General features: G+C 38.6%; 1 protein-coding gene across 1 annotated transcript in view; it reads left to right on the plus strand.

The window, feature by feature from the left end:
- Positions 1-13708, plus strand: part of NID1 (nidogen 1) — a 110311-nt gene that overhangs the window by 84308 nt on the left and 12295 nt on the right. Inside the window, exons 13-14 of the mRNA XM_036754231.1 lie at positions 6525-6752; positions 9109-9281. Coding sequence (XP_036610126.1) covers positions 6525-6752; positions 9109-9281 — 401 coding nt within the window. The remainder of the gene's footprint in view (positions 1-6524; positions 6753-9108; positions 9282-13708) is intronic.

The raw sequence follows: 13708 nt of genomic DNA on the forward strand, positions 1-13708 counted from the left end.
TGGTTATACAGCTAATCTCGGAGATGAGATTCAAACCCCAGTCTCTTGCATCTAACTCCAATACTCTACACTTCCTCAAGGCCATGTGAAGAAGTCAAATAGTAGCTTTCTTTTGTTATCATTTTATCAGCAAGACATGAAGGATCCATGTTCTTACCCTCCAGTCCTCAGTGGAAAATCCCCCATGGAGTGATGGTGACCCTCAGTTCAGAGGAAAGGAAAACCTTATTTTCGTTATCAGCCTTTCCACTCTTATCTCTATGCTTCTCCCCAGGCCCTGTACTTTAGGCAAAGAGAGGTCAGCCCAGTAAAACTGATGGTATCGTAATGTCCCATAAACACACTTGAAATTCCATTTCCTGAGTCACAATCGAGGGGAATTTTTTTGTGTATGTAAATATGAGACGCAACATTTAGTAACATTGCTATCTAAATTATAATTCCAGATCTTGTATGGTAGCTGAGCATCACATTAACTTTAAACTTTTTATCAAGTTTCAACCATTAAAAAAGAACAAATCGCATTTCCTTGAAAACTTAGTTGTAATTAGCCTATCCATGTAATATGGAGAAAGCCTCTTGCTTTTTAGTCTGAAGACTCTCTAGTCCAACCCCCTTCTTAAATTTTTAAGAAGTTGTTTTATCGATGTTTTTGTCTTTTTAATGTACTTCCACTTCCTTCACATTGAACCCTCCCTCGTGACAAAGAAAAACCCTTAAACCAAACAAACAACAAGAACACAAAAAGATAAATACATCTACCAATGTGTAAATTCTCTTTCCTATTATTGTAATCCAGTATGATGATATGCCAACATTCTCATCGGCAACACTGATTGAGCTCCTGCCATGTGTGTGAGCACCATGCCAAGTGCTCCTGATAGAAAAGGCTGTAAGACTCAGAAATGATGACAATCAGGTTATGCCAATCAATGATTAACAGTCACAGAGATTAAGGGAAGATATGTTTTATTATTGTTTGTTCTCTATGACCTTCCCTTTCAGTGATATAACCCACTCATCTCACAGAGGAAAAAGCTGAAATATTAAATGGTTTGCTGGGGTTACATGGGTAGCAAGCAGGAGAGTCAGGACTTGAACTCAGGTCTTTTGACTTCTGTTCCAGTGCTCTTTTCATGAAACCATGTTGTTTCTGTGCATCAGGAGAGATAATGACAAGCAGGAAAATGGGGGTGTATAAATGAAGGTGCAAATAAAATGAAAGTGTAACTGTTACACGGGGCTGGATTTACATGTGTATCATCGATGTCACCACCCTCCTGCCTTCTTCCTGTATTAAACTGCTTTAATACCTCATCGTGGTATGGTGGGGATTCTAATGCTATGTTACTGTGATATAATCAGCTTCATGGGGATGATTTCTCTTTGTCCTACAAATCTGGAAAGGCTTTTGAGTATTGGGCCCAGTGACGGACTTTATATCTGTCCTCTGACAACCAGCCTGATTAAATTCAGAGAGGTTCATCACTTAATCAGCCACGGGGAGATCCATTTTTCTACCACAGTAATGATTTGAATACAATCTATTAAATCAGTGAAGTTGTGCTTTATGTCTTGAAAGAGTAATGTATATGCACTCCCTTCCCTGATTGGATGGAGTGTTAACGACATACCAATGTGATCATCAGCAACACTGATTGAGCTCCTGCTATGTGTCTGAGCATCACGCCCAGCACCCCTGATACAAAAGTCTATAAGATGCAGAAATGACAGTTAAAGACACTCTTATTCTAAATGATTTACTCATTTGTGTTGGTTTTGTGTGCTCTTTCCAAAACTAGTGTAGGGGAAGTTTGTTTTAATCCAATTTTTAAATTAGCTTAAGGAACAGGAACACAGTTATCACTTGACAGACGCAACAACAATCCTCTTGCTGTACCAATAGTCCCTAATGAAAGCAGCAGTCACGTTAAGTAGGTCAAGAGCAGAAGTATCGATACCAGCTCAATAGGATCATAGATTTGGAGTTGGAAGGGACCTTGAAGGTCATCAAGTATAACTCCTTTATTTTTCAAATGAAGAAACTGAGGCCCAGAGAGATTAAGTGACTTGCCTATAGTCAGGAAGCTATTAAAGAGCAGAGTTGTTGTTTGGTCATTTTTTCAGTCATTTCTGAGTCTTCGTGACCCCATTTGGGGTTTTCTTGGCAAAGACACTGGAGTGGTTTGCCATGCCTTCTCTGGCTCATTTTCCAGATGAGGAAACTGAGGCCAACAGGGTTAAGTGACTTGCCCAGGGTCACATGGCTAGTAAGTGTCTGAGGCCAGATTTGAACTCAGGAAGATGAGTCTTCCTGCCTCCAGGCCCAGCACTCTATCTACTGTGCTCCCCTGCTGCCCTACTAAACAGCAGGACCAAGATTCAAAGCCAGATCTTCTGACTAAAGACAGTGTTCTTCATCAAATATTGCAGTTCTGAAATGGATCTGTGACCTCTTAAATTTGGATGTTCATTCTAGTGAATGTCTAATGGTAGAATTCAAACCCAGATCCTTCTGATTCCAAGTCTAATACTCTATCCACTACATCAGGTTGACTCCAAGACAGAAATGTAGAGTAAGATTAACCAGTTATTAATTAAGTTATTATATTATTAATTAACCAATCATTAGTAGACATTGGACTAGAGGACATTGCTAAAGAAGATAAAGAAATATTTGTATGTGTATTCACATACACATAATTCAATATTTCAGAGTTTTTTGTTTCATTGTTATGGGTATTGCCCATACTTATACAGATCACCCACCCCCTTTCATAACTTAATAGATTTTGTGAGAGTTGTTGAGGCTGAAAGATTCAAAGCCCTGCAGTCAACCTGGTGATGAAACTCTCCAAACTTTATTAGGCTGGTTTGGGGATGAAAGCATACAGTTTGTCACTAAGCCTATGCTCAAGGACTTTCCAGAGCTTTCATTATCTGATGCAACGCTCAAGAACTCAGAGAACTCATGAAAATCCTATTCCAATACTTCATAGCCTCATGAAAACAGCTCCAGCTTCCTAAGAGCTGTGCCAATTGGGTCTAAACTGCCAGATTCAAACTGGAAAGGCCTCAAATAGCAACCCAGTGACTGACTTATCTGAGGAGCTTAATGTTTTAAGTCATACAATTGATGCAGGATCTCATAGCAATGAGAGGGAGGGGGTATCTCCACCAGGGCACTGATAGCTCATCTGTGCCTTCTTATTCTGTGGGACTCTTGCTTCTTTTCCCCTAAATCCTCGAGAGGATTGATCTGACATGCTAGATGCTTTTTTTGTCTGAGATTTTTGCTTTTTGTGGGTATCAGCCCTCAGGTTATTCATCTTTTGCTGTCCCTAACTCTTGTTATGCTGACTTTGAGTGGCCCAGCTTCTGTTCCACCTCTACATTTCTATGTGACATCCTTTATATCACTGATTGCATATAGGTCATCTTTGGAAATAGCCTGCAGCCTAAGTGAGGCTGCTAAGAATCTGAGTGCTTACTTAGGTTAATTCAGGAATTCTCATCACTAGAAGGCTGGCTAATGGGTGATATTAGCCAACCCACAAATAACTTCTACCAAGGCATGGAGGGAAGCTGTGCTGGTGAAGTGTTACCCATACAACTGAAAATTATGAAATTTTGAAGGATTGGAGTATATAATGTATATATATTTCCCATCCATTGAATGCTGATACTAAGGCTATATAAAGCACACATTTCAAGTCTTTGTAAAAATTATTTTTAAAATGTCCTTCTGTTCTTATTACTGTGCTTGTATTTGAATAAATATGAGGAAATTGTTGCTTGTCCATGAATTTCATGGAAGAAGACTTGAGGGGTTATTTGAATGGTAGAGGAGGGACATCTCAGATAATTAGGCCTAGATTGCAACTTAAGAGAAAAAAAATCTGTTGAAAAGAAGTTTAAGTGCTTGTGAGGTTGTTTTGGCTATAGAGGACTTGTTATGGAGAATGAGGATTTTGGGCAGAATTGATGCTTACTTCAAGGAATAGCCATCACAGGGATTTCAAAAGAAGCGTGCTTTGTTCAGAATAATGGTCTGAGAAGACAACTTTGGCAGCAAAAATAAGTTAGAAAATCGATAAGAGGGAAAATGTTATAATAATCCAGTTAAGAAATGTCCAGAGAATGATCATGCATCCTACTAGGTCTTAAGCTCCCACTATATTAAAACAACAACTTCCTATTAGCATATAAACTCCACAAGTGCACAGATCATAGCCCGTCTCAGTTTTGTTCCTTTCTCAGGGCCTAACACAGCGCTTTGCACACAGTTTAGCATTTCTTGGATTTCATTGAATTGAATGATCTACAACTTTGAAAGCAGAGAGGGGGATGCCCATCAATTGGGCAATGGCTAAACAAATTGCGGTATATAAATGTGATGGAATGTTGTTGTGATTTAAGAATTGTTGAAGGGGTTGGTTTCAGAGAAACCTGGAAAGACTTGTGTGAACTGATGCAGAGTGAGTTGAGGAGAACCAGAACAATTTATATACAATAACAATAGTGTTATAAAGACATACAACTCTGAAAGACTCGGGAGCTTTGATTAACATACTGACCAACCGCAATTTCAGAGGACTCATGATAAAACATACTGCCCACCTCCTGATAGGGAGGTGATAGCCTCAGAATGCAGATTTGAGACATTTTTTAGACATGCTTGGCCAATATGGGAATTTGTTTAGCTTGACTACATATGTTTTATAGGGGTTTTCTTTTTCTTGCTTACTTAATGGGGACGGAGCAGGAGGAAAAGAAGTAGGAGGGAGAGAAAGCAGATCTTCATTTGAAAATAAAGTAAAATTTAATTCTAATTTTATTTAAATAAGAAAAAGTCAGAGAAAAAAGGCATAGATAAAGGAAATATATGTAAGAAGGTTTGGAATGGACTAGAAGAATGAGCACTGGATAGAAAGTCTTAGATTCACATCCCAGCTCTGATATTTGCTAGCTATATAACACAGGGCAAATCCCTTAACCTCTTAGTCTCAGTTTTTTTAAAATCTGTAATATTAGGATAATAATATATGTACATTGATAATAAAACACATAGGTTGTTATGAGGTTGAATTAATACGTGTGAAAATGTTTTGTAATTATAAAATGCTAACATAAATTTCAACTTTGTTACCTCTGTGTGCTTTTTAAACCTTAAAATGACCTATAAGTGTGAGTTGGTTATTATTGTTTTGTTATCATCATCATCATCACCATCAGTGTTATATATAATCAAAATAAAATCGCTTGCCTTTTCAAGGAGGGAGTAGGGGCAGGAGGGAGGGATAGAATTTGGAACTCAAAATTTTTTAAAAATTGTTAAAATTCTTTTTATATGAAATAGGGAAATATCTAATGAAATGAATAAAAATAATTTTTCAAAAACAAAAAAAATCATTGTATGTGTTATAACAAAAAAGTTAATTCTAAGACCGGAGAGGAGCCTAGTCAGGTAGGGTGGTTAGGAGCTAGGACCAGGGCAAATAGAGAAGGAGAATTACTTTTGACTGTATCCTTTTTAGCATTATTGTGTAACAGTTGGGCCAAGATGTCTTGAGGATATAAGGCATTTCATATATTTCCCTTGGCTGTCAAGCAGTAGTGTTTGTGTGTGCATACTTACATCTGTTTTAATTATCAAACCTATTTCATTATCAGTCAATCATTTCTGCCAGATGTTCCAGCACTCTAGTGGCCAAGCCCATCTCTTCCCACCACTGCATCTTTTTTTTAACAGATTTAGGAAGCATGCTTACACACGAAAACTATTGCTTAATAGTCAGGGAAGTACATGAGAGTTCATCAGCACCACAGCTGGCATTCATTTAAAGCACAGCATGAGACACAGATAATTAGCCACAGGTCACAGGCCATCAGACTGACACAGTAAGAATGCCAGTCAACTTTTAGTAGTTTTTTGTGGCAATACTAGGCACAAAGGATACTAAGACAAAAATGAAATCATCCTTTCCCTCAAGGAGCTTACAGTCTCTCAAAGAAAACACGTATCCACATAAGTAGAAAGAAAATATATATATATAAAGTAAATACAAGGTAACAGGAAGGGATTAGCATTACTAGGAAGTGGTGGAGATCCAGAAAAAAAAAATCCTTATCTCTCCTTTCAGCAAATGAAAGCATGCAATTCTCTATATTGGGATCCTGGTTGTATAACTGAGGAACTCCTTGGATAAATGTCAGGCACCTCAATCTGATAAAAGAAGAATATACAAATGTCAGGAAAAAATAATTTCACATTTTGTCACTAATACATTTGATCTTGGTTTGATGCAATAAATGCTTGTTGAATTGAATTAAATTGTGCGACAATATAGGGCAAAGGTCAAAAGAAAATTTAAAAAAATTTTTAAAGTCCAGACAACACTCAAGCTTTAACTATAATGGTTCAATCTGGAAGTAATGGAAACTTTTTTTTCTATGCTCAATAAAAATACAAATCAGTTATTAGCAGTGCTAACTACCACTTTTTCTTCTTAACTCTTTAATAGAAGTAGAGAAAACCAGATGCCAGCGTCAAAGAGAACATATTCTAGGAGCAGTGGGTGCCACCGACCCAAGATGGCCCAGACCTGTGGGGCAGTTTGTTCCTGAATGTGATGAACATGGGCATTATGTACCAATGCAGTGCCATCACTCCAGCGGGTACTGCTGGTGTGTGGATCGAGACGGCAATGAGATTGATGGCACCAGGACCGGCCCTGGAATGAGACCTCCGTGTAAGCTGTTAACTTTAAACTCAGAGGTTTTATATGAGAAAATTCTTCATATCACACAAGTGAACCTGGTATTCATCAGGCTATGCAGTGGAAACTAACATGGTTCAGTTCAATGACTGCTGACTTTGGAATCAGAGGACCCCAAGTCAAAACCTGGCTCTGTCACTTACTACAATACTATGCGAATTTGGACAAGTCACTAAGTGCTCTGTGCCTTGGTTTCCTCTTCTGTAAAATAGAGATGATTTTAAACTAGGTGATTTTCGATGTCCCTTCCTGTACTAAATTTCTGAAGCTACTGTGTCTGTGATTTTTTTTAAAGGGGGGAAGGCAGGGCAATTGGGGTTAAGTGACTTGCCCAAGGTCACACAGCTGGTAAGTGTGTCAAATGTCTGAGGTCACATTTGAACTCGGGTCCTCCGGACTCCAGGGCTGGTGCTCTACTCACTGTTCCACCTAGCTGCCCCTTCAGTATGTTTTAATACATATCCGATTAAAGACAAAGACCCCATTTCAACGCCCATCAACTATATCTATCAGATGCTCCAACCCTGAACTGGTACACTTGCCAAACCTACCTCCTCCCACCTCTCCAACTATCCTTTCCACCAGCACTATTCACAAACTGTTTGGTCTCAAAGTCCCTTTACATTCTTAAAAATTATTGGGTTATACCTATCAATATTTACCATATTAAAAATTAAAACATCTTAGTATTATTATGAAAATAATTTTGACCTTGCAGACTCCCTGAAAGGGTCTCGAGGACCCCTACATATCCCTGCACTCCTTTTTAAGAATTACTGCTCTACATAAAAACATACATATGCATGGTGTCTCAAGAAAAATTTCAACCATAAAATTATCCTAAAAAGTTTAAGTGTTCCTGTCATCAGTGTGCCCTTTAGCTAATGGATTGAAGGATTTTGGGCCCTGGTTTTAGATATTCACCTTTTTCTGACCCTTCTCCCTCATTATAATTGAGATTACTGATGGTATTCATGCTAAGGGCTGCCTGGTGTGAACTTTCAGAAACTCAAAGTCCAGGGTTTTTGAATTCTCTTCTAGTACTGGCCCATCAGCAACTCTGATCAGAGTGTATGGATCTGTAGAGCCTGGTTTAGACCTTACCTCATGCCTTGCTTGTTCAGATGAGTGGGAGCTGATAGCTTTTGAGTCTCAGTAAGTGATTCGGTGTCATTTGGTTTGTATTTGTGTTCTAAGACCTTTCAGACACTGGGTAGATTTTCCAAAGGTAAAGTAAAGCCATAAAAGTTCCCAATGAGCTTGAATTCACAACAGAGTGGTGAGGTGGAGTCATGGACCTGGAATCACGAGACCTATGTTGAGTCCCAGATGTGCCTGTAACTGGCAGTGTGATGTTGGGCTAGACCCTTAAACTCACTTGACCTGACTTTTTTTTAGCTCTCTAAATTAAGGAAGATGGACTCTAAGGACTATTTATGCTCTCAAATCCCTTAATTTTATCACAAATGGCATTCTAGTAACTGAAAGCCAGTAAAGTCAACCTTTGATTACCTGTGATAATGTAAAAGACACATAGAATGTCCCAAAATAATCCAGAATCTCTCATGAACTACTAATCTCATCCTAGTCTGACACCAAACACTTTACCAAAAGTATTAAGTAGCAAACAACACTAATTTAATTTTTCTTTGTCCCCCTTGCCTTGCTCCTTCTGTTAAATACATTACCAGACAGGTACCATTAAATTACCAAGATAGGCAGTAGTGGGGAAGAGTAGAACCTGAGGACCATCATAACTGACGAAGGATAATCACCTCCTGGCTATACACTTTATTTGTTCTTGCTTGGGGTTGAAACCCACCAGTCTTTTAATGCAGAGAAAAGTTATTTCTGATGCTGTCAGCCCCAATGCTATAACTTCCATAAATTACACCTTTCATGGAGATCATAGAATCATAGATCCAAAGCTTGAATCCTTATAATTCAACCCCTTCTTTTTACAATTGGGAAAACTAACAGCTAGGTAGGTTAAGTGACTTGCCTCAGGTCACACAGATATTATCAGAAGCAAGATTTGAACCCAGAGTCTCTGAATCCAGAGCCAATTCATTTTCCACTGATCAAAACTATTCCCTATCTATTCATAGTCCTTTAGATTCAATACAGAAGGAAACCAGGTCATCTTTTCCAATTTGCCTTTATGTTCAACTCATACATTGTTACATCTTCTTAACAAATAAATGCCTGTTGTTGGGCTGTCGGCTTTTTTTTTTCTCTTTTTGCCATCTCTTACTTTGGTCATTCTTCTAAAATGGTCTGTTTGCCTGAACCCTTGCATTGGAATTGATTATCACCTTCTTCCACCTAGGTCTGAGCACAGTCGCTCCTCCAGTCCACCCTGGACCTTCAGTTCCTCCAGCTGTAATCCCTCTCCCCCCTGGGACACACTTACTCTTTGCCCAGACTGGGAAAATAGAGCGTCTCCCACTAGAAGGAAATAATATGAAGAAAACTGAGGCCAAGGCTTTACTTCACGTCCCTGTAAGTACATAACTGTTGCATCTGATCATAACATCTGCTTTGGAATAGACTTGGAGAAACAGTGTGGTCTAGTTAGATAAAGACCAGAGTTCTTTCCAAGGCTCTAATGCAATTTTCACTGCATGCGACCTTTAGGAAGTTGCTCTGATTCAGTTTCCTGTTGCTAGAATGGGGACAAGTATGATGTGGCCTCTACCCAACTTCCAGGGCTGATTATGAGGCTCACCTCTGAGACACTTTTGAGCTTCTCCTCTTGTCCTTTTTTAAAAAAATATTAATTTATGGAATAAAACAAGCATTTCCATAATATAGTACAATAAAAAGGTTGCACATGAAACTGTAAATCTACTATGCACAACTTGCTATTTCTTTCAAATATACAACAAAATTGTCATGTAAATTTCCTTATTTTTCTTTCCTACCCCCACCCTAGAGATGGCTAGATAGGTAGATAGAATTATATAAACTGGATCCTGAAAAAGTCTCCTTTTACAGTACTCTTCAGTGATGGAGAGCTTGGACCTCTGGGAGTGTGTCACCTTGTTTCCGTATTTCTATTGGGCTTGTGCTTTCCCTTTCCAAAGACTAAAGTGATTCATTCCACGGTATCAACTTGACCTGATATGCTCACACTTTCCAGAGGCATAGAAATTATTGGTTTTTGTTTTGGATTTTTTTATGTTTCAGGAATAAATTCTGGATATGTCAATTTTTCTTATTCTTTAGAAAGAATTTAATATTGAGTGATATCTAGAAGGCCAAACTATCTGACTTCCTTCTCTATTTTCTAGCAAAAGACCTGACATAATACCTATGGATCATTAGGTTTCTTCCAAGAGTAGAGGATATTCACTTCCTAACCACTCCTCGACCCTTTGGCAGCTGGCTAGTTTTTATTCTTCTGCTCATATTGTTCACATGGAAGTTAACCATGAACCAAGGGACTTTTTTCGACATGAATCCTCCTTGACTTTTCTGTAGCACCTCCTCCCAAAGACTCTCTCTTCTATCTCTCATCTCTGTCCAGACGACTCTCGAATACACATCTCTAGCCTTACTTCTTACCTGAGCTCCACTCTAATATGCTCACTACTCCCCATCGCCATCTGTGTTCCATGGGTCCCTCCGGCCCAACATGTATAAAAATGAACTCACTTTTCCTTCGAAACCTACTCCTCTTCCTGATGTCCTGGTTTCTATTAGATTGCACCACTATCTCTCTAAAGTCACCCATTCTAGTAACCTAAGAGTCATATTTAATTCATCCCTCTCCATTATTCTACAAATACTATCAGTTACTAAGTCCTATCAATTCTATCTCCACAATATCTCTCCCATCCATCTGTCTGCTATCACTCCAGTTTGGCTGCTCATTATCTCACATCTAGACTAGTTTAGTAATTGCATAATCAGTCTTCCCATTCCACAAAATGACAGGATCTCAGAGTTGAAAGGAATTTCAAAGATCTCCTGTACAACATTCCTAATTAGTAACCATCTAATCAAAGTGTTGTCCAATGACCCGTGAAGGACCTTGAGATCCTTACAGGGAGTCTGTGAGGTCAAAACTATTTTTGTGGTAATACTAAGATGTACTAATTTCTAATATGGTAAATATCAACAGCCATAACCCATATAAATAAAAGCATCCTCATCTATAGGGATCCTGCTATCAAAAAGTTTGAGGACCACTGATCTAGACTCTACTTTAAGACCTTCGGTGTTGGGGAACACATTCTATTCAGAGGCAATCCATCCCACTTTTGAACACTTCTAATGATTAGAAAGTGTTTCCTTTCATTAAACCTAACTCTGCCTCTGTTCAGCCTCCACCAATTGGCCCCAAGTCTGTCCCCTAGAGCCAAGCAGGGCAAATCTGATCTCTCTTCTATATGACAGATTTTTCAAATACTTCAAGACAGCTGTTGTGTTTTTTCTAAGTCCTCCCTTCTCTTGGCCAAACATCCCTAGTTTCTTCAAGCAATCCTTCTATTGCATAGTTTCCCACCATCTTAGTCACTCAGTCTTAGTCACTTAGTCACTTAGACACTTAGTCCTGAGCAAAGTCCAGCTTGTCACTGGCTTTCCTAAATTGTGGTGCCCAGAATGAAATACAATACTCCAGATGTGTGAGATAAAGGAGAAAGAAAATCTGGTGCTGTTTTGTCAGCCCAGGGCAGAAGACAACAGGGCTATCTTTTACCTCCTTATGGACACTAGTCTTTTCTTAATGAAGATTAAAATTGATTTATCTTTCTAAACTGCATTTCATATGTTGACTTACTGAGATGTAAATAACCTATATACACTGAGATCTTTTTTAGACTAACTTTTATCCAGGCTTCCCCCATCTCATACTGAGATAGATGTATGTCAGTTTTGGACATATTGAGTTTTAGGATGCTGGGGTCATCCCAGTGGAGGTGTCCTGTAGGTAGTCATTGATGCTTAGCTTCATAGTAGGTACTTAATAAATGCGTGTGTTTTGGCTGATGTGATACAGAAAAGAGCTCAAATCTAGAGACTTGACTCATCTCTACATAGGTCTCTTCATAATCTGTAAAATGAAGAGTTGGACAAGAAGACGTCTGAGATGATTTTTAGCTCTAGATATATCTTTATCTATAATCTACAAAAAAGTGGTAGCTGAAGACTTTGGATTGAATGAACTTATATCAAGGGAGAGACTGTAGAGGCACAGAACTCTGGGCGATACCCACAAGCGTTCAGAAAGAGAACAAGGAGGGCGAAGAAGATTGAGAAGGAAGTACCCTGAGATAACCAGAAGAGAATATTGTCTCTGAAGCCAAGGGAGGAAAAGCATTATGTAGTGGGATGGAGTGGTCAACAGGGAAGGGTGGGAGAGAGGAAAGAAGGGAGGAAAGTAAGCAAACATTTAGGTAACCTCCACACTGAAGGCAGTTAACTTTCATAAAAACACTTCTTCCTTTGCCCCTTTAAAATTAATACATTTATTTCACACGAATATGTCATTATTCTCCTCGTTTCCTCCTCGGTCTTTCTGTTTTTCTTTTCTCTTTTATTCATCTTATCTATTCCTACAACCACTTCTCTTTACCATTGCTCTTCTTCCATTCTTTCTTATCACAAAGGAAAGGGGGGAAGAGAGAGAGAGAGGGAGAGGGAGAGAGAGAGAATCCAAAAATAGCTGCATTTTTGAAACAAAGTAACCATAGTTAGTTGTGTGTTTCTATTCATCTTTGTCATCTTTTTTTAAAATATAAATTCCTTAAAAAAGGTACTCTCTTTATCTTAATTGTTTTTAACATCTAACATACAAGAAGTAGTTGATATCAGAACATGATGATTTGGAAAATTCCATTTGATGAATAAAAATTTCCTCCAAATCTAGTCATGGAGGCAGAAACTGGGCTATGACCACAAGGGGCAGGGATTGAAATGGGGGTATATGAGTGAGGAACCCAAGCCCCAGAAAATTCTTGGGCTAACTTGTCCCTCTTACCACCCCAGTGTTTCCTTATAGAATTATAAATGCTCAGCAATTCAGTACACAAACAATTGCATGCGCACGCATGTGTGTGTGTGTGTGTGTGAATATATGTGTGTATTATGTACTAGGCAAAACTGGCCTTTCCATGTCCCCAGATTTCCCAGTGACTTACCGGAAAAAGCATCAGGTGTCTAATGAAACAATATTAGATTTTCTTCTGAGTCATTGACATGAGTCTCTCTAAAGAGATTAACTTTTTCTTAATGTCTGGCCAAGGAGAAAATTGATAACTACAGTACCCAAAGGGGTTTATTTAGATGGAACCTCATGTAGAATAGACAAGCCTGTTGTGAGGGTAGCATTCATTCATAGGAGGAAGGATGCTTGTTTTAAGGAACTATATGGAAAATTGCTTCTCCAAGGCAATTAATGGGACCTACCCTCTTACCAGATTATAAACTTCTTCATGGAAAGGACCATGTCATTCATTTTGCATCCACTATAAGATATAACACATTGCCTTGGGCAGACTATTATATTATTATCCCCAATTTATAGAGAAGATGACTGAGGCTCAGAGAAGTTAAAGGACTTGTTCCAAGGGTCTTAGCAGAGCTGGTCTTTGAATTCAGGTCTCCTAACTTTAAGACCAAAGAAAGAATTCCTCTGAACCATGTTGCCTGATGTCGCTTAGAAAATTTATGGCGAATTAAATGGAAATAAATATTTGTACTTACTTAACATGGGGAGATGATGAGAAGAGTATGAAATGGATAAAGCTGGGTGGGACTAATAAAAATTTCGTTGGTGGGGAGGCCTTTGGATTTTTGAAAAATATCCAGCATTGCTGGTATCATTAAAATGACCTGTGCTACAGAAGAAGAACATAGACGAAGGAAGTATTCAAGATCTTCCCAGAGGCTACCTAGTAATTGACTGGCCATGTTAAAGATCA

The sequence above is a fragment of the Trichosurus vulpecula genome, chromosome 4, assembly GCF_011100635.1.
Source record: "Trichosurus vulpecula isolate mTriVul1 chromosome 4, mTriVul1.pri, whole genome shotgun sequence".
Taxonomy (NCBI): domain Eukaryota; kingdom Metazoa; phylum Chordata; class Mammalia; order Diprotodontia; family Phalangeridae; genus Trichosurus; species Trichosurus vulpecula.